We start from the raw sequence: 22,061 nt of genomic DNA, 5'->3' as shown, positions 1-22,061 counted from the left end.
AAGTGATCGTGTTCAGCTCCTATGCAAGTCAAACACAAGTTTGCTGTCGACTTTGACAAGGAGCAGCCTCTTACAAAGTTGAGAATTGAACCCTGAATGCTTTAGCAACTTGTAAAAATAAACTACAAACTTCAAAACAAACAACTTTTAGCTGGTTTTTTGCATGCTAGACAATAAAGTAAACCAAACAAAATCAAGTTGGCAAATATTTAGATGTCAGTTTTTCATCTGGCAGTCTCTAACTATCTTCTGAAGAACTGCAAGCTAAGCTCTGCTAAGCCCAGAGCTCATAGACTTTGTTTTTTAATTAAGTGGAGGGCAGGATGCCTCCTCATACTTGGAATGCAGCTGGTTTCAGACAAGTGAATATTTAATATGACCTCCTATGCTAACCTCCTATACCTTCTAACTTTGAACATTGCTTTAACAATTAAGCTCTTCTGGCCCTGTGTTTAAATAGCTGTCCACAGCTACTGCAAATTGATTTATTGCTTGATGAGGATCAGGGATGCTGAGCAAACACAGAACAGTTTCTAATTTAAGTAGTGCACCACTGGTTTTGTTGTTGTTGCTTGATTACTTGTTCTAACATCATTGTGTGTTCTCAAGGTAGTTTTATACTCTTCTGCACTTTTTAAAGCATTAAAGATGGAGACAGCATAACACACATGACGTTATAAACAGAGTAAGGTTGGGTATCTAATATTAAAATTGGCTATCTAATATTAAAATTCCCTGACACTGTCTGCTGATAGATATTGTTTAAGTTGCTCATGTATTTTTGCTTAATTGTAAGGATTTGGTATGACATTTTTCATGCTAGGTATCTGCTGCAAGCTCATTTTTAGTTTTAATCTCTTGTTCTTTAACCTTTCTTTTAGAATATTAGTTTAAATTATCCAGGTATTTGAAAAATGAAACTTGCAAATATATGGGTTTGCTCCTAACTAAAAATCATAGTGATGTTTTTGGAAGGGCATCAGTATGCTTAGCCTGTAAGAAATACAGTTAAATTTTGAGCAGAACAGAAACGAGGAGAGTGTTAGCCCTTATGTCAAGGGATGTATCCTTTTTTTCCTTTAACATTACTATGGACTTAAGCGTTACCCCAGTCAGCCTTGAATACAAGCAGTTTTAGCAGCTCTCTTACCTGAGTGTCTCACCTGCAATGACATTTTACATGATCATTTTGAGCTATGCCTTGCTTGGATCTGGAATTTAATTGAGAAGAAGTGATGATTTCACATGCTCAGTGCACCTCAGTTGTACCTATGGGATGAGGAGGAGACGGCTGTCTGACTTGCATAGATGGGGAAGAAGAACTGATCTTGCAGCATGGTAAAGTTGGCGCAAGGCTCCTGAGAAACTGAATGTGGGATGTGATTAGGAGAAATCAGCAATGGGAACGGCGGACATATTTTGGGACAATGAAATTGTTTGCATAAGGAGACTGGGCCTAGGAAGTAACAGAGTGAAAGCAAAGAGGTAGATGGAGGGTTGCAGACAAGAAAAACTGCCTGAACAGTAAGGTAAAGGCTGGAGCTAGGATAACTCCATAACTGGGAAATAAGGTCAAGGAGCAAGACCAACTTTTGTGGTGTATACTTGGAGTAAAGAACGGACAAGGAAGGTGAATGTTGGCATAACAGAAAGGTAAATCAGGTGAGAAGGCATAAAAAAGGATCAACTAGATAACGGGAGTGAAAACAAAACGACAAAAAAACCAACTCTGCACAGCTGAAGATGAATCTGAGAGTGAGGAGTCCCAGAATAAGACTAAAGAAAAGTGCAACTAGGACAGCTGGAACTGGGAAGAGAATCAAACACTAGCATTAACTAGATAAGAAAAACAAATCGGGGATAAACAGCCAAGACTGAAGAGGGAAGGAATACAGGTTAGAAATAACAAGCCAAGATAAGGCAAAACATGGACATGGGAAGCAAGCAGATGGGAGCGTGCTATTAAAAAACACCCTCTCCCAGAGCTTGGAAGGGATCCCAAGATTCGCTGTCCCTCTTCTGCCAGTAATAACTGTGAAATCCAGTGGTGGAGAGAGACACATTTTTTCAAATGTTGGGCCAAACATGGGACTACCTACTCATAATAACAGGAACTGCGTGGAGGAGCAGAAGATTCAAAGCGGTGGATGAATTACGTGGGTGTCATTAATGATGGGGCTGTTGCTGGTAGGAGTCTGGTCATGTTTATTCTAGAAACTGAAAGAAGTATTGAAGAAAAGGAATTATGGGAAGAGAAATGGTGTCTAAAGTCTTCAGAGAGCTGAACAGCTTAAAATTTGAGTCTTAGCCCTTGCCTCTGCCACAGAGTTCCTTGATAAAGCTGGTTCAAGGCTTTTAAATTTACACTTCTTGCTAATTATTTGCTTCTCATTTTCAGATGCCTGAAAACTCCAGGGTTTGATTAGAAGTAGTTCTGGATATTCGGTGAGTAAAATTACTGCAACTGAAACCAGTGGGAATCAGGCCTTGAAGAAATAAGGTTTTCTATAGTGCCAAGTCCTGACAGGTCTACAAGATATCAAACCAGGCAATCTATAACTGTTTCTCATGTGTAATATTCATATCCCGTCACAATATCCCCTCATCTGGGGGGTGTATTATGAAACTAAACTAATTAATATTTTTGAAGCACATGAATACTGTAGGAACAAGCTCCATAAAAAGCCCATGAGGAAATTAATAACTCTGTATGCAGAGTAGGATCTGAATAAGTGTGTAATGAATAAAGCATGGGGCATGCTTTCAAAAATAAAACATAAAGCATAACATTGAAGGGCTTCTTGTTAATTAAGCACAGAGATCTGTAGAATAAAACAATGTAGGTAAACATACAATGAACAACTTCCATAATACATGAGTAGATGTGGGAAAGAATGGAGAAATAAGGTTTCACAGGGGAGCTCACTGCTGTTAAGGTCATGAGTGCTTGATTTTTAACTTCAAAAGTTTTTTTTTAGTTTATATAATTCACTCAGTATGTGTTTGTGATTGTGTCTATGTCTGTTTGTCTATTACCGCAGATAGTCAATTTGCCACAATCCATTTTCAGCTTTAGTATTTCCCCTACGGAATAACAATTTGGGGAATTGAGAACTACTTAAACATAGTTTCAGCTGTTTCAGAAGTGCTGTAGGTACCTTAGAGACAAGGAATGGGGTTATCAGGAGATGAAGGCAGGAAGGTAGCCAGCTCCTGCTGAACTTCACTGTGTTAGCCTCCTAACAATCCCACGAGTCCCAGTCCCAAGGAGCTGAGCAGCCATGGTCTTCAGCCTTCAAAGCCTTAGGCATGTGCTGAGCTTGATGTTTGTGAATAAGCCCATTGTGTCCACCCACCTAAAACTCCACATGAGATGGAGGCCTAAGCAGGAGACAGATAGCCAAAGAATGAGGAGGAGGTGTGAGCAACGATGTTTCAGATGTGGTTTTTTTAGTTCTGTGATTGTGTTTGTCTTTCTTACATACTTATCCTTTCTTTATAGTTCTCTCTTTTTTTTTTTTTTTTTTTTTTTCCCCCCCCGTGGGAAGAGCAGAAACACCTCCAGCTTCCTGGATAAAAAAAAAAAAAACAAAAAACAAAAAACAAACAAACCACCACCACTTAACATAGCTGCATTTACCATTATCTGTGTCCCTGTAATATAGCCCCAAACCAGGAAATTTCAAGGAAAAGGGAAAATGCTTGGAGTTTTTGTTGTTGCTGTTGTTATGTTCCTTTGGTTGGTTTCCTTCCAGCTTAAGCATTCTGTCTTCCTGGCTATGTGTTCGTTTCTTTGGAAACGGCTGTAGGATGGATTTTTGATTGACTGCGTTGTCAGATGGATTATCAGATTTGTGAGGTTTTTGGAATGGTAGACATGAATGTGTGATAAGAAAAAAATATTTTGTACTTAAAATGTTTCAAAATTTTGCATCATGAAAGAAGCTAGATTGAATATTTAACAGGTTACTTAGGGTAAAAGTTTATTTAAAAAAAAAAGTCAATGGGTTTGCTTACTAGGAAAAAAATTCTCTTAATATGAGGAAAGGTTTTTACTAATCTGGCTGATGGGAATATTAATACCTAAGCAATGTAGAATAGTTTCTGCAGAGCTGCAACACTCATTTTAAACAGTAATTCTAATGTGTACCTGCTTTGGATTACAAGCACAAAACAGTTTCTACCCTGACCTATACACACATTTATTTGTTACAGCGCTTATGTGCCCAGATTTCTGCCTGATTCCCATCTAGCATTTCTGAGTTTGTTTCCTGTCTTAGTCAGGGCTCTGCAAGGCCAGCTGTCCTCAAGGCTGCAAGCGGTTGGTGCTGCTCTGCTAGTGCTGGTGATGCTGAGGTCGGGGGCAGATTGCCGGCTGGAGGCTGAGGGTGACGTCAGCGCCTACCTTGCTGGGAGAGTTAATCTCCTGCTGGAGAGAGACTCTAATAATCTCCTTGCTGGGGAGACTGGCGTGTTAAGGATCGCACGTTGTACATTCCTCTTCTGGGGCCGTAAAGCAATCGGCAAAGTCAGTGTTTCTAAAGCTCTGTTGACAAACGTGTGCTTGTTAGACAGAGGTCGTTTCTTTTGGGGGTTGAGGCGCATAGACACAGGAAAGAAAATTAACTTTCTAAAGGTGTGCACATATGAAACAAGACCGAGCAGAATAACAGAACCAGGTTAGGGAGGTCCAATATGTGAAACAAGCATACAATTAAAGACACTGTAGGATAAAACTACTTCGTTTGTGGACGTATATAACAGAAACTAGAATCCTGATTGGATCAAACTGGCTTCTTTAGCAAAACACAGCCCACCAAACCATGACACTATGCAAGTGAAGGTAGTCATCAGCCTCGACACTGCTCTATTGGGCTGACAGGGAAGGGTCTCTGATAACTTCCTTGGAGTCCGTTCCAAATGTCTGGGGTGGTTGGTCACAGAAATTGCCTTGGGGAAGAGGGAAAAGGAAAAGGCCACAAGTTCCTCAGGCTTTTCTGTGATCTGGTGTGCGGTGCTTTTTGCGGGCCTTGTGACGCACAGCAAACTGAACTGCTGGGACAGAGAACGGTTATTCCTTACTGAAGGCTGCAGCCTTTCAGTGGCAGCTACTCATTCCTTGGATTTCAACTTTGGAGCAACAAGATTGAGTTGGGAGTAATGTGGACACAACCTGAATGCCAAAAACATAAGGAAGCACAACACAGGGATGCTTCAAAGACGCTGACGTTACTCGATGCTAGACTCACGAACATGCTCTGTTATTAAGCTGTTACTAACTCTGTCTTAACCGACCTTTCCAGTTTTAACGGTATGAACTGCTGGGAGTACCTAACTATAGCAACAGTAGCCCTTCCCCCGCAGGAGGGCAGGGGCAGACGGAGCGACTTGGGGCAGGCAGGACGGTTTTTGTCTCGCCTTTCCCCCCCCCGGTTTTGGGAGCAGCTCAGCCTGGGCAGCGGTGACTGCAAGCTGTGCCCACCCGCAGTTTGCGCAACTGCCTTTCGCCGCGCCCCAGCCCCCCCGCCCCGCCGCGGCACCTGGGTCGGCGCGGGCGGTCCGCGCCCGCGGAGGGAAGGGGCGCGCAGGGCGGCTGCCCGGGAGGCGCTGCGCCCCGAGGCAGCGGTGAGAGGCGCGCCGCGCCGCCGGCTCTGCCTGCGCTCCTGGCACAGCCGGGGGAAGGGACTATCTCCGGATTTCCACCCCTGCGACAGGGGGAAGGCGGCCGGGAAGTGCTGCGGGGAGAGCGAGCCTGTGCGGGCTCGGACGTGAGAGAAAGACGCAGCCACTTCTTCGCGGCAGCCCTTTCAAAAGTCCGTGTTAAATGTGACACCCCGGCGAAATGGGAGCAGCAGAAACTCCCCGCTACCCACCCCTCGCCCCCCCCCCCCGCCCTTTTCCATGGAAACTCGTAAAAGGAGGAGGAGTAGAGTTTGCTACGGAAAAGTCTCACCTTGGTCTGAAACAGTTTCAGGCGTTTCTGCAGGATTGGAGCTGCCCGTCTCGGGGGAGGGGAGGAGGCAGGCAGGGAGGGAGGGAGATCTTTAGCTACCTCTATATATATGTGGGGTTTTTTTTCCGCTTGATCTTATTTTATTCCAGCAGCACGTATCTCCACCCCTCCTCCCTCCTTCCCCCCTCCCTCTCCAGGTTGATCGGCTGAAATGAGGCTTTGCGCGCTGATCCCTTCTCGGGCTTTAAAACAAAACCCGGCCCCGCGCAGCCGGCAGCGGCTCGGGGCGCCTCGGCGCTGAAGCGCGGCGGGGCGAAGCAGGATACCGCGGAGCGGGGCGGCGGCTCCCGCGGAAACTTCGCTTGGAAAATAAACCTCCACCACTTTCCTGGAGATCCACGTGAGAACAGGAAAGCCCGACTGCGAGATCTCAGCGCTGCTGCTGCAATTTTACTTTTTGTTTGCCTTGATTATTTTTTTTTTCTGTTTGTTTGTTTGTTCTTACTTTCATTTTGGAACCGGTTCCCAGCTGCTTGGCTGAACTTCTGGAGACCAATGGACCTTTTATATTGCCTTCCTCTGTTTTAAACAAACTATGGACGCTTAAACTTTTCTCTTTCCCCCTCCCCCTCGCTCCTTAACCCCCACCCGTCAGCTCATGGGGCTAACGCTGCAAAGCAGCCGCAGCAGAGGGAGAAATACACAGCCACTGATTTATTTTCCCGTCTCCTAAATTGCAGTTAATTCTTCTCATCGTCCTCCTCATCACCCTTCTCTCGAGCTTTTTTGGCTGCCGGGTGTCGATCTGTGCATTGTTTTATCTGATCTCGATTCTTTTGTTGTTGTTGTTTAAATGCCACGCATTGCTTATCTAGAGAGAAAGCTATATGGAGATAGAGGCATATAGTGAATGCGCGTGTGTTTCCATAAGACTATCAAGGGAGCAGATCAGAAGCAGCCCGGATCCTGACCCTGACTGTATGAATAAGTAAGCAGGATGCTGACGACTGTGTGTTAGTTGCCTGTAAGGTTTTCGTAAGTTAAAGGGGGACGGAGGAGGGGGGGGGGGGGGCAGACCAGAGACAGAGCTTAGAGTAAGTGCTTGTGCGGAGGGGGGGAAGCTCTGACACTTTTCTCTGCTCCCTCCAGCATAGCTGCTGCCTCCCATCACTAGGGCTCCGCGGTTTGCTCTAGTGCACCCCACCCCCCCGCTCCCTTTTCTTTCCTTCCTTCTTTCTTTCTCTTTCCCCCTCTCCCCGTGGTAGTTTGCTGATGTGCAGCACGGATCCATCTTCTGGCAGCAGCAGCGGGACCGGGGTCGGCGGGCGCGCAGCGGGGCGCGGGCCGGGCGCGGAGCGGGACGCGGGCAGCGGCCGCCGCCGCCTCCTCCTCCTCCTCCGCGGGAAGTTTGGCTGGGGTTTGACAGAGGCGAGGGGACGCCCTGACGGACAGGATCTCCCGGCCTGAGTCCACCCCCTGCGCCCACCCACACACCCAGCGGCTTCTCCCCGGCGAGGTGGCGGGCTGGGACAGGAGGGGCAGCGGCGCTCATGGTCCTCAGTCTGTGTTGCACCCGTCTGACTGGGGCTACCTAGGGAGCACCGTCTCTCGGTAGAGCCTCCAGGTGGAGAAGGAAAAAAAATCCCCAACTCCCCCCATCCCCCAGAACCCTGTGGTTCCTCCATCCCTTACCCTCCTTTCCCAAGCCGGCGTGGACCGCTGAACCGGCTGCCTAATTCATCTGCACCCTGCCCACCACCTCTCTGCCCGAGGGAGGATGAAAATGCTTTGCTGGAGGATGGCACTGTGGCTGGCCGGGTGGACTGTCTGTGGGAAGCCTTCCTCCTGCTCTGGCCTTGATTATGACTACACTTACGATTTCACTGAAGAGGATAAAGCTGAGGCGATAGATTATAAGGATCCTTGCAAAGCCGGTAAGTGACTTCCACGTCTAATACAGCTCCCCACCCCCTCCCCAGATGGTGACTTTGTTCTCGGCTTTATTGGCGGCGGTGTGCGTGAGGGGGGAGTCCCGGGCTCACCTGCTCCCTCCCGGGGCAGCAGCGACAAGCGGAGCCGGAGCCCTGCGCCCGGCTCCCTCACCTGGGGAAGGTACCCGGGACCTGCTTTTCTGGGACTTCCCACTTCGCTACCGCCTCCGGCTTAGGTGGGAGAGGGCTGGGCGGCGAGCAGGGCTGGACCGACGGCCTCCGCTCCGCGTTCCCGGCGGCGTCCCCTCAGGGCTCCGCGGCCGGCACGACGCCGCCGGGGACGTGGAAGTTGCAGAGGGCATTTCGTCGGGGCTCAAAGGTTTCGAGGCGGGACCGTGCCCCGCAGCAGAAGCCGGGAGCGCGGAGCTGCCGGGCCGGGCCCCGCAGCCGGCGCCGGAGGGTGGCGGCTCCTCCCGGGGCCCTGCCCGCCCCCGCGGCGGGAGCGGGTGCCGCTTTCCGCGGGCTCCCTTTCGCCTTCCTCCATCTCAACCTGTCGCCCCCGGCCAGGCACCCCCGTTCCTGGGGCCGGCCGGCCGGGGCGGACCCGGGGCGGGCCCTCGGCGCCGGCCGCCCTATGAATATGTATATGTTAAGTGCACAGCCCGAGCGGGAGAGGAGGGTGGAGGGGAGGGCATGGGAGGGCAAGGAGCGGGGGGCTCACTAACTCCTGGGTTTTAAGCCCTGCAAGTCCACGCGTGCCTATCTTATAACCCAACTAGTAGGTGGTGCGGTTTGGTCTTTTCCAGCGTGTGCTGTGGGGCCGGTGCGGTGCTCCCTGCTCGCTCTGTGCCTGACCGACCCCTTTCTTAACTGGGTAGGAAGAGCTGAGTTACAGCCTCTTCTCGCCTTGCAGAGCAAATAAGTCCTTTTCTAGAATGTTTATCTTACTTATTTAGGACTTCAGCCTCCTCAATACCAGGTACAACTCTTCATCCATTAAAGTTATCAGCAACCTTCTCGCTGACCTCAGGAACCGGGTTTGCTGGTATTTCAGTAGACAAGTGTATCTCAATGATGCTTTTTTCCCCAAAAATGTGTTATGAACAACAGCGGTGGTCCATTCCCAACAGCTCTATTGTTAAATAAGTGCTCAAATTTTTCAGCAGCCTTCTTTGCATTAATTAGTTATTTTACATTCTGAAAACTAGTTCAGCCAAAGGTTGTGTTCACTATGTCTGTGTGGTTTTGTTTAATTTATTGAGGAGAATGTGGTGAACATATATGCCAAATATGCAGACGCTGTGTTTTTCTAATCACAAAAATATTTTGTTCCTAAGTGTGAATTGTTAGGTCTTACTTGCTTACAACTGGGGAATGCTCAAGTTCCAAAAGAGCAGAAGCAACTGCAAACAAAATAGTATTTTTTCCCAATTAGCACTCACAAATAAATATATGTAAGTGAGCAGTCATAGTTAACCTGAGCTCTTTTCTTCTGGTCCGGTATTGTTTAGGAAGATTCATATGCATGATTTTGTATAATAAAAAATATGTGTATTTATTCTCAGTTTGCTGTGGGATTTTTTTTAGTACTTCTTGTTTCATAGTGGGAGTAATTAAAAATTATAATTCATGACAGCAAGTGTTTTAAGATTATGCATGAGAGAAAGACAACAGTAAGAGACTGCAATAGGATCAGCGTTGACAATTTTCTGCCATCGTTTTGTTTGGAGAAAGAAACCTTTGCTTGGAAAGTTTGGCCCATTTAAATATTTTTATGGAAATTCTTGCTGCTCTTTCTTCACAAGGTGCTTAGATACTACTGTGATGAAAGACAGGTAGATGCATGAAGAGTTAGTTGTATGTAGTTCCCGTTAGTCTTAAAAGCAATCACTTTGAGGTTTTCTATTCAGTAAATAGCCCAGTAATTATTTTTTTTAGTGTATAGTACTTCTTCAGAAATGAGAATGTATGTCATTGCTGCACACAGCGTTTGAACCACGTACCAGTTGTTTTTAATAAAAATTATAAAGTTCTATAAGTATTAGTGAAACTGATCCTCCAACAGTATTTCCCAAAAAGTTTTCCTGCTAAACCTTGCTTAAAGACTACGTTAGTCTTAGCCCGTGAAATACTGATACTTGATCAAAGGTGATGAGGATAGCGGGTGCTCAGCCTCTTTTAGCAGCATAACCCAAGTGTGTGTTCTTGCTAGGGCAGTCTCACCATCTGGGGTGGGTTTTGGACCTGCATGAGTAATTTTAGTGATATCTGCCATTAGGATGGCTTCTTCCACAGTGAGACCCTAAAGAAGGGCAAAGCCAGGCTTCACACTCAGGGGTGTGAGTTGTTCACGCTCAAATTTGTGTGGTCACTCTATGCATGAGATAACAGGATAAAACAAGATAATCCTTGCTGAGATTGTGTTCAGCGTATGCAAACTTTGTCTCTTAGATATAATTAACACCTGCTTTTACTGCATCTCAAGGGCCTACAACTGAGGCTGTAAAAGTGCTCTTTTTTTTAACTGTTCAGGCTGGTAACAGTTACATCCCAGATATTGTGAATTTCTGCAACTTGACCAAATGGGGGAATACCCAAAGTCAGTTTAGGGTTTTACCTAGTGACATACATCAAAAACTCCAGTGAGTTCCATGCAGATTTTACAGCCCTGCTAGAATAATTTGGCCTACCATAATTTCTAAGCAAATAAAGTGCTTTGAAACCAGCCACAACTAAGATCCCCCAAAGATGCTGATGCAGGATGGATTCACCTGTATTTTAAAAGTTATTTGCATTCTGCTTTTCTCCAGTCAGTAGTGCTTGCTGCTTAGTTTTTATACTGTAGAGCACATAAGAAAATATTCGTGATCTTGTGACAGAAAGCAAAGCACACGAGGTCTCAGATCTATAGTTAGACAGAGTTGTAATTCTATATAGATAACTCTTTATAGATGTAGTCCTAACTCTCTTGAATCAATCTTCTTTTGGTATGTCCCTTTTTCCCTCTTTTTCCCTTTTGTGCAAGAGCTGGAGAAGTTTACCAGAAACAGAACGAAACAGCCTCTGAGACATTATTTATGGCTATTCTGTGTATATTTCAACATTTTCATCAGGAAGGATTGTTTTAGAGAGTGTGCTTAGAATTGCACTGTTCCTTGAACTTGAAATTCCCAGAAATGTTGTAGTGCAGGATGCTATAGAGACTGAAAAGTACATTTTCTTACAAAGTTTCCAGCTTTGTGAAAAATCTACAGATAAGAGGAGTCTGCCAGATGCACAGTAGGGTTAGGAGTTGTTTCTGGAACTGATGTTTCCAATTGCATCTAAACCAGCAGCTGTTTTATGCAACAACCCCAAAGTTCAGTCTCAGCAGTGAAGCCAGCACCTTGGGAACCTTGGAGCAAGGGTACCAGGGAAAAGACGAGCCTGGGGAAATGTGACGGTGTTGAGGAGACGGGTAGTGGTAAGGAAGATATTGACATTACGCAGATGAACTTGATGAGCTGTGTGGTTTCCTGTGTGTTTGTCTGCAGACCTTTAACCTATGTATGAATTTTGGGTCATGCTACTTCTCCTTATAACAAGTATCCTGGCATGCTATAACAGCGGGATGTGATGTAACACAGTTTCTGTGCTTCTGATGTCTCAGATATTTCCTCATGTCTCTCTGCAGGATATTGCCCTCAGTGTTTACCATTGTGAGGTTCAAGTGTAAGGCATTCTTAGTTTGTCTTCAAGATCTAATTTGCCAGAAGATGTGAAACTGGGAATGCCATACTCATTGCAATGTCAGGCTTTAAAAAATCTATGAACATAGATCAGCATTTCTATAAATCAGGTACTACTCCAAAAAATAAAATGCCTAGTTAGATTTAAATGGACACTCTCAAGGTTTTCAGATGGCAGCATGCATCTACATTTTCTGTGGATTCACAAAGTTGTTTGTTTCTTTTTTTTTTCCATTCTTGCCACAGCTGGTAATGTATTAAGGATATCTGTTGAGAACCACACAGAGTGAGATGGGTAGGAAAAGAATTTCCCATTCTGTAATACTTGTTGATACTAAAAGTTTTTTGAAGACTTTTGTTCTGTTTCCTTAAAACAAAACAAACAAAAAAAAAAAAAGGAGAGAGATAGATACTCTGGTGTGATCTTCCAATTCAAATACTGTGAACCATGGAAGATTAGGCAACAAGTCTTAGTTTTGTTGCATATCCACATCACTGAGGACTGTTTCAGCTTCCGGACAGCTGGCTGTCCTCAGATAAGTCTCTTTTAGCATTTCTTCTGTGAGGTATTTAACTTCCTAAAAAAAATGTTAAAGGTTCGGGGAATAGGTTCAAAGTTGAATTCCTTCGTCTATTGTTTTTCCCTGTTGTGGGCCTTGGTCTTCTTTGCACCAGAAATTCTGTCTTGCACTGGGGAAACTTCTCCCAAGGAAAACTTCATTGAAAGTTTTACATTCTCAGAGTAGTTAGTTTGGATTACTAGGTTTTTTTGTTGTTGTTGTTGTTGGGTTTTTTTACACAAAACACTTAATTAGGAAATTGGGATTTTCTTTTTCTTTCAAATTATGCATGAGTTGATTGCCTCGGAACAGAATATTTTCTTTTTTTTTTTTTCCAATAAAGCCAGATACAAATGTCAAAAGAATAATAATAAAGACAAACAATTAGATTTACAGCTTCATAACTTGGAAGTTGGTTAGCTTGCTATTGTTTGACTACGAACAAATTCTGTATGTATGTGTGCTTGCTTGAGAATAAGAGAAAAGTAAGAAAGACCCTCCTCGTTGTCTCCATTTCTCACTCCTGTGAGAATCTAAGGAACTCATTTGGTTTTTTGCACCTTTATAAATAATAATAAAAAAAAGTTTGGATTGTCCGTAACAGGGATATTAGTATTTCCCACATCACTCAGGTGTGAAACCTAGTTATGTATTTTATTTGTAAAGTACCTGAACATGAAGTGTTGATGGGAAAAGTATATTTATTATACAGTGTCATCTGTAACTGCAATCTAACTTTTGTTTATTCATGTTGTAGCAGCAGCCTTCTATACTGCTAGGTTGTTTTCTTTTAGTTTGTGTCTTGTATTCCAGGACATGTGTTTTCAGCTGTAAGCATGATAATTGTGCAGTCTGGTAATATGAAAATTCTTAAAACGTCTGATTATACATTTTGAATCTGTTGCATGATTTAGATAATTGAGATCTTTCATCTTTATATTTCAGTCATGTAGTAAATTCTGAAAGATATATTGTGCAGTTTGTACTAATATAGAGGTTGTACTGCTAATATCACTTGCCAGATTGTCAGAACTGTGACTATTCATTTAGCAAACACATAGTGTGGGCAGCTGAAACAGAAACAAGCTTTTCTGAATAGTCAGTCCCAAATGGCCTCCATCCTGCTGTGGATAAACTCATAGGGTAAATCAGACTACTGAAAAATTTAGTTTTTAAGTCATATTTCTTTTTCAGAATTCTCCACCATTACTTTATCTGTGATGCCCTTTAATGTGGTATCTCAACAACTTTGAAAGAAATTTGTGTGAACATAAAATTCTTTTTCGCCTTGGCTTCATTGAAAAGATTAATTCAATAGTGAAACTCTGGGAAAACTGTATGAAATCAATAAGTTTGACGTTCTAACTTTGTGAACATCCTTCCATACCAAAGGCTCAGTTTCATGTCCAGACCACTTTCCATAGGGATCTGTTTCTGACTATATTTCCGGTGTGTCCGAGTGACCTGCAAGGAGCAGTATTACATCACTGCAAAACAAGCCTAATTGACAAATCTAATTGAACTTGGAATCAGGTCCCCCAGGCAAGTTCGGAAATGTTCACCACACCTGGATGTCTGCCTTATGTCATTCTTATTGCCCCTCTGGAAAACAGGGTTGATAGGCTTATGACATAATTCCATTCACTTCTTTTTGGAGAGAAACGGTCATGTCTGTGGTGCATGGTATTGACAGAAGGGTTGTAAAATGGAAGAGTCAACTTCTGGTTTTCACAGGCACAGGGGACCTTGTGGAGGAAAACAGACCTTTTTTTTTTTCATCCTGGATGCATTAAAGTACTCTAAATTTTATAACAGTGAATAAAGTAAACAAGGGGAGAAATTTCTATTGTTTGTTTAGACAATGTGTGTTTGTCCTTAAACTGAAATAGGTTTTTATGGTCTAGCTTTAAACTCATGAGAAATGTTATTGTTATACAACATTCCTTTTTTTTTTCCCTTTTTTTTTTTAATATCTGAAGGAAAGATGATTCTAAGAGTATTCCAGGGCAAAACTAAGTTTTGGGCTTTCAAATCTTTCAGTAGGATGGACAGTCTTTCATAGTGTTTTTCAGACCTTTTCTCAGCCTCACTAGGGTCTGTCTAATCTACTTTGTTCCAGTCATTATTGAATGCAGTTCATTGTCCCATTCTTGACCACAAACGACCTCTGTCCACCTCCCTATTACATCCCTTCAGAGCTATATCAACTGAAGGTGTGACTAGAGAAGTCTTCGGGTATTTTTATTTCTGTCTTCTCAGGATATTTTTCTTGGCTAAGAAAGAGCTAATGGCTAATCTGTTAATGTGTTTTAATGCATGTTCATTCTTTATGTCTGCTGCTCATCCTCTACTTCTTTCCCCGTCACCTCTTTCATTATTCCTATGACAAGTTTCCTTGCTTCTGGATTCCCCTTTCCCACTGAATGAATTTTCTAGTTGCTCTTCAGCTTTTCCCTGTGCTGCCTGGCCAGTCACCTAGTCCTCTTCTCTCTGCTTTTTCCTTTGACTTATTCTTCTCTTGCTCACAATTAGCAGTTATTCCCTCCAAGTATAATTGCTAGCTCGTCATCAGGCTTTCTGTAAGATTGTCCTCTACTGCTTTGATAGTTCTGTAGCAAAGAAACTGGGCACCTATGCCCACAGCTGGAAATGAGGAGGAGGAGGAGGATAAGGACGGGTGGGCTGTGCATGAACAGCATGTTCTTGGAGGCCTTGCACTGGAGTGCTTAGTGGGCTGCCAGTGATTTGTTAAACACTGCACGTCAAATCCTGAAATATCCAGCTATAAACATTTATACAGAACACATACATGAACTCTCTGTCTCTGTTGGACTCACACACCTAAATATCAAGATCTGATGTGAAGACTGTCCTTGCTGAACAATAGAAATAAGAGTACTAGAAGTACTTGAAGTGTAAAACTTGTATAAATAGTAATGCACCAGAACAGGCTGAGCTGGGGAGTGTGAAGGTGGAGGCTGTGCTGTGGACATATGTAGAGTGTCGGTGTGCAACTCATGTGAGTGTTTGCTCTTGCAGACTGTTTTGGAGGCAGTTCCGACTCATTTGGATACTCTCAGATGACTTTTATTGGGATTTTTGCCTGAGTAATGGTATGAAAGTGCAAATTTTGAGTGACTATAAATCTGTGAGCATCAAGTGTTTGAGAATATTTGAGCACAATCAGGTAGCTCTTACAGAGCAATAATGCTCCAAAATACAGGTTTGTGGATTTTTCCTTCAATATTTAAAACCAGAGATTGTCAAGACCAAAATGCCAAGAAATCAATTTTGTTCTAAAATAATTCCTAATATTTTTCTTGAGGTGTGTAAAATATTATGCCTAATAGGATATGCAGTGTGTATTTAACCAGCTTCTTTGCTACATATACTTTATTGAGATAAAGTCTATTAATAATTGATTAGGAATTGATTTTGAAATTTTTAAATTAATTTTTATGGTTATAAATTATATCACAGAACAATATGCCTACTCTGAGTTATCCTCTTAGTAATTTAAAACATATGAATGTTCTTAGCAACATTTTCTATTACATGAAACACTTAAAATTATAATTTTGTTTAAATTATGTGGGCGTTTTAATTTTAAAATAGCCATAAATCATAGCTAAAGTTGGTGCTACTCAGCAAAATAAGTGCAGCTGTGCCCGGACTGTCAATGTGAGTGTAACGGCACATCTTATCAGGATTCAAACTTCCAAAGATTTCTAGGTTGGTATTCTCATACGTGATCGACAAGATATCAGATTTTTAATATTACATTAGAGAATAGTAAGTATTGGAACTCTTATCAGAGAATAATGAACAAAATCAGGACAAAAAAATGCAAAGGAAAGATGTTTATTATAAAACTTATTTTCAGTGCATTTACATCTGAATTTAGAAATTATCTGTCTTGCTGTCCTGATGAATTTTATCCCTTTTCCTACAAAAATTGAATGACCCAGATACATTGTTGCATTTGAAAGGTGCCAGGACCTCTCCAGCCACACTGTGATCCTTGGATATTGTAAGCTGTATGGTGGAGTTTAAATACCGGCTCTTGGAAGAAGTGAGGGGGCATGGACATCAGCTGAGAGGGATGTATCTAAAGAGCTGTGCAGATGGGTTACATTATTCTTACTCTGGCAGCAGCAGTTAAACATATTCCTAGTAATAACTCTAATTGTTATTATACAAAAATGAATCCATTTTATTGGTGTCTGTCATTTTAATAGGTACTAGTTAGGTATGTTCTTGCTGTCATGGGTATTGTATCACTAAAGACCTTCAGCATTTTTCCACTCCCCCAATAAAGTATAAAGGATTTTCAATAGGGTATAGTGATTCTAGAAAGAGTGGCCAAGAGGCAGAGCTTCTCTATGTTTCCAGATGATGTACTCGGATAAGTAAAGAAAATAATTTCAGATGGTTCTTATATAATATCAAGATTTATTTAAACAGTTTGCTTGTGCAGCCAATTATATTTGCTTTCATGAAGAGTAGTTTTAGAACAACTCTGCGGGTGTGAGTGAGAACATGACGATGAACTGCCCAATTTCTCCATCTGGTAAAATGTCCTTATATTTATAACAAATTTGCATACATCTTGATTTTTACTTGTACTCACTTTTTTCCTGTTACTCAACATTACTCTTACAATTGTGCTCTTACTTCAGTTTTATTTGCAGGTGGGTTAACCTCCACTACTTGACAACTGTTTCCATACTAATAATTGTCTATTTCATCCCTTGTAAAGGTGTATATACATATAGGCAAATTGACGAATTAGGTATTTTCTGTTCAGGCAATCTGCTTAGCCCTTTTCTGATGAAGAGCATAGTGTGTTTCTGTGCAAAACTGCCAGTGTCATGATGAAGGCATGTTACTCATCTTTTTGTGATCTTCATTTTAGTACCAAGATCTTTGATCTGTCCATCAGCCCATCCTTTTGTCATCATATAAACTGCTCAGTCTTTCTCTAACTGTGCAGCTATTCAAGATGATTGATTCAGGAATAAATTCTGGAATCCTTATTCTGTTGTTACTGATATGCCGTAATGGCTTTATGTTCTGAAAACTAAAATAGATTAATCTTTCACACCTGGAAAAGAAATTATTAAAAAATCCCCCACAAACCCACAACAAACCCTCAGACAAAACAATAATAATCAACCTATAAATAGCTAAGGAACCAGATTCATGCAGATAAATGTTTTATTCCACAAAGGTTAGATTATTGGAAAAACTGTTTAATGAAAACAGGGTAAAAAGATGTTCAAGTTAGAAAAGAGAAAATGAAAGAGAAGGGGCATGATAAATGTATACAATTTAAGAAATTATACAAGAAGATAAAAAAGATTATTTTTGTTTCTACTTCTATTAGTCTGTTAAATTCTGAAGTGGCAAATTCAGAATGGAGACAAGGAGATACATGGGGTTTTTATACAACTTTTTTTAGATTGAAATCTGCTAAAGGATTCCACTGAGGCAGTATTCAGATATATGATATGGAATTTACATAGATAACAGGGGTATCTGGAGCTCTGATAATTAATAATGATAACATTTTCAAGTGGATATTATACCTCAGGCTTCAGAGTTCAAGGCAGTCTTTAGTAGCTGGAAACCGGGATGAACCCTAATGTGTGGCAAGATTATCCTTGTCTACCTACGGCAGATTCTTGTTTCTTTCTGTGAAGCAGCTGGTGGTGACTGCTGTCAGAGACAGGACCTTGGATATGATCCAGTGTTGCAGTTCCTTTGTTCCTCAGCCCTCCCTAAATGCTATTTCCAAATCTCATGTCTTGTAGCATTCCTGAAAGTGCAATTTGGCTATTTTGGGAAGTGAATGAATTTCAAAGCTCAGTGTGACTGTAAATGCATTGAGCAACTGTATTTGATGAAAATGAGTGTATGCAAGCACACAAGAAGAAAACTGCATTTACCTAGTGTATATAGATTCTCATTATGGGTCCAGTGGAGCACTTGTGTACATGCTTATCTTTAAACACATGTATGCACATGCACCTGATTACCTAAGGAAGTATCATTGAAGCATAGATGCCTGTAGAAGTATCTATATAGGATCTTTAAAGTTGTGTGTACAGATTGTGTGGGTGCCTTTTTTTCTTTTTTTTTTTTTTCCTACATTTGGAAATGCCACATTAATCTGTGTGTTAAACCTGATCTAGAGGCTATTTAACTCAGTGGGAATGTTTCCAGTTACTTTAGAGATAATATTTATAGGTGAATAAGTAATAAAGCGCAGAGCTGACTAATATACTCCTGTGTACTTAGGCTATGGCTCGCCTGCATTCGTGTGCTCACATGCTTTGCAGGCACATTAATGAAGGCAGTTGGATTTTTGCCCCAGTTTCTGTAGTTGTCATCACTAATACAAGAGTATCGTGAAATCTTACATTCAGTGACCTTGTGATTGCAGGTTCTTTCTTGCTGGACTGGGGTGTGAAAAAAATCCAGCAGCTTGCAAGAGCATCTGATTCTGCTCCCCCCCGCCCCCCGCCCCCCGAAGCCTCAGGATAAGACTGGATTTAGATTACTGCAATAATTTCTCAGCCTTTAGAGATAGGTTTCTTCTTGTCATAGCTGAATACTTTATTAATTGTTCAATCTGATGAATGGTTAAAGATGCTGACGAACATGATGGTTGCAGTTGCATATACAGTTCCTTATCTGTGTAATTTCAAGAAACGTAAAGTCAAAGATAATAAGCCACTTGTTCCAAAATACAGCAGGCATGTGAAACTGATGTCAATGTAGTTTGCAATAGTATCAGCAAAATCGTGTACCATTAGCTAAAGTTTGACAAGGACTGCCAGTCTCTTCAGTAATTTACAATATCCTAAAATTAAAACATTTCCTATCCCAGAGGCTGTTAGAAGCTAAAGAGATCTTGGAAAACTAGGAGGAATAGATGTACTAATATCCCCATTTATTTAATAAGTTGAAGAATTAGCTAAATGGTAAAATAAAAACAGAGAAGAAAGTGTATTTTTTTTTTCCAAAGCTAGGTATAGTCTGGATGGATTGCAAAATAGACATGAGTATCCGTATGACATAGCCTAATCAGTGCAAATCTTGTGTTTAACCACATAGTGTGTTACTTTTGTGTTTCACAAACTTCTGTTTTCTTTCTGATGTTTCTTCAGTGTGTTGAACTTTAATCATGGTCTGAGTGAGAACTGCAGGTGATAAATGAGTCTAGATTTGATTGAGGATTCTTGTTTGAAGAAAGTCCTTTACTTGGCTTTAGTTACAAAGTTTTCTGGAGTTATTTGGCAGGGAAAGGAAGGAGAAAAATCTTTGCCTATCATGAAAATACTCTCCTTTTACAATTTGTAGATCCCTTGATCCCTGAATTGAAGAAGCGGTGGAGAGTAGAGACTGTGGGAGAGGAGTTTCCTTTTTTTTTCAGTCCTTTATCTGCATTCCTGAGGATGAAACCCTTTCACACATGCACTACAGGTGAAAATACAGAAACCCAGTTCAGGTCTTTTGGATGTTTTCATTCATAGTACCTTTACATTGGAAGAAGCTGAATTAAGTATGAATTGTAGCACTGATGGATCACAGTCAGTGTGTCTACAGAAGTGAAACTTGGGTAAAGAGAATTTATAGAATAGGCTCCCTTTTGCATTATGGAAGAGAGCCAAATACAGAAATGCCTCCTTGATCAGTAACTGTGTTTATGGAAATATGCAGATCTTGAGGGGGCTAAAACTAAAATGTTAGAGAGAAATGAAAGCTATTCTATGGTGGTTTAACTCAACAATGTGTAGAGCCACCTAAAGTCATGACAATTTTTTTCAACTTGGGCAAAATTAATTTTTCTTGGCCATTTTTTGAGATTGTAAAAAAGTGTCTGTTAAATTTATTTGGAGTATGGTGCAGCATTCCATCACATATAATGTATTTTTGCTGATTCATTGATCTAGTCATTCTAGACCCAAGGTTGTATAGGAAGTCAAAGGTTTCCTGACTTAATTAGGAAGACTTCATTATAAATGTAAACCTTTTGTTTGTCTGTCCTAATTATGAACAAGCTCAAAGTAAAGAATGGCCCTAAGGAAAAAAAATCAACAAAAATTAAGATAAATAGTAACACTCAGTTCTAACCAAACGATTCTTTTATAGAAGAAGAAAATTTATAGAAGAAGAAAAATTATTTTATGCTTGGTTTCTGCTCACATACTCTGGCTTGGCTTCATTGACCTAAAATGTTCTAGGTCTTATCAGTGGACAAATTCTCCATTCTCCTCCTTCCAACAAGCAGATGATATGTCATGGAAATCAGCAAAGATCTAGATAAGATTTTGAATCCACTTGCAGGTGCTAAAGAAACAAGTTAACATCCCCATTCTTACCTGCTAATCAATTCTGATTCCTTTTAGTTCTTTATGGCTGTTCCAGTATCAAGATAAACCTTTTCTACAGCTGGCTGTCCACTAGAAAGGAGCATGCAGGAGACTTGCTCCTGCACTGATGGAGCTGCAGGGACTCCTTGCCCCCCAGGGCACTGCTGAACCCACCCTGCACCTTTCCTTCCTCCCCTCTTTGTAATCAGTTTTGGATTTAGCTTTCCTTCCTGTTTGTTGTCTGAAGAGTCACGGGTATCTGTGTTTAAGGTTGGATAGGTGCTTAGAGAAGTCATAGGGAATAAACCAACATCACAAAGTGCTGCATGGGTTATCTGCCAGGGGAAGCCAGGTAAAAACTGAGATGCAAACGAAAAGTGAATTATCCTGTGCTGAGCTCTCTGCAGCTGTAGATAGGCGATTTCCAGCAGAAACTTCTGTGAGTGCATTTTGACTGCAGATCAAACAGCTCTCTGTATTTAGCTGCTGCTAAGGTAGTAAATTTTAATTAAAACAATGATACACATATCAACATTTCTAGTAGTATTTTGTTCCAACATGTCATTCAGTTAAATATGGATGAATTTATTTTGCACAGATCTTTTGGTTTTGCTTTCGCACAGTGTTGTGGATTGTTCAGTGGCTCTTCACACCTGGTAAAATGCCATGGCTTGTAGAGATTGTGTGTCTGAAAGTTTGTTAGGCTTTTTCTTTCTGTAAGGCTGGTCTAAGAAAAGATAGTTACTTTCCTTGCAAACTTTCAGTTTCATCTCTTTGGACCATCATAGCTACAGTAGCACTGCCTCGTATCCTGCCATGGGATACAGCAGATCCCACAGATGGGATGTGGAAGACCCCGGATTAATTATGTGTTACGGGCCCGGGATTGTGTTAGGTGGGCCATGGTGTGGGCTGTACAGTAGAGAACTATGTCCAGGGCAGGGACCCACAGCAGCCAATGAAGGTTTTTTTTTTTCCTTTATGATAAAGTACTGTCTTCAATTTTTATCTGATTCGTGTTTCCTGGCACACTTATGCAGAAATACTAAATGCATTATGTTTATGTGCTGCAACTTATAAGGCTGAATTCTTCACCCAGACTGCAGTCCCTCTCAGGATCTCGTTACTTCTAATGGTGGCATTCACTTTAATGAGGTCAGAATTTGAACCTGAGGAAAAACTATATTTAGGGCCACTTTACTGAGACTTACTGGAGGTATGTTTTTTCAACAGTCCATTACAATGGAGGCAAGAGGTAATCAGGGTGTAATTAGCTTTTTGGTGTTTTGTGAAGTTTTAAAATATATATATAGGTAGACATTGCAATGGAGGATTCCTTCTGAAGTGGCATTATGCCAGACTAATTTCTAAGTGTAAATAGCTGCTTTTAAGAAACAATTAGTCGCTGTTCGTACACCATAGAGAAGCAGATAATCCATGCAATTTAACTGGGCCCTTTGAATTGGATGCAAAGGAAAACTCATTTAAAATGCTTTTGTTGTTGTTCCCCC

At 41.8% G+C, this 22,061-nt stretch overlaps 1 protein-coding gene across 3 annotated transcripts in view; it reads left to right on the top strand.

Moving 5' to 3' along the window:
- The first annotated feature begins 7,307 nt into the window (after positions 1 to 7,307).
- The window catches only part of TLL1 (tolloid like 1), a 139,531-nt gene continuing 124,777 nt past the window's right edge, over positions 7,308 to 22,061 (top strand). For 2 of the 3 annotated variants that reach the window (XM_087736082.1, XM_009474776.2), the window contains exon 1: positions 7,308 to 7,887. In XM_087736082.1, coding sequence (XP_087592208.1) covers positions 7,731 to 7,887 — 157 coding nt within the window. In that variant the 5' untranslated portion in view covers positions 7,308 to 7,730. The remainder of the gene's footprint in view (positions 7,888 to 22,061) is intronic. The other variant, XM_087736083.1, reaches the window with a different exon arrangement.

The sequence above is a fragment of the Nipponia nippon genome, unplaced genomic scaffold, assembly GCF_047370975.1.
Source record: "Nipponia nippon isolate SJK-2023a ecotype South Korea unplaced genomic scaffold, ASM4737097v1 scaffold_6, whole genome shotgun sequence".
In the NCBI taxonomy this organism is placed as follows: Eukaryota; Metazoa; Chordata; class Aves; order Pelecaniformes; family Threskiornithidae; genus Nipponia; species Nipponia nippon.
This window is presented reverse-complemented; position numbering and strand designations above follow the sequence as displayed.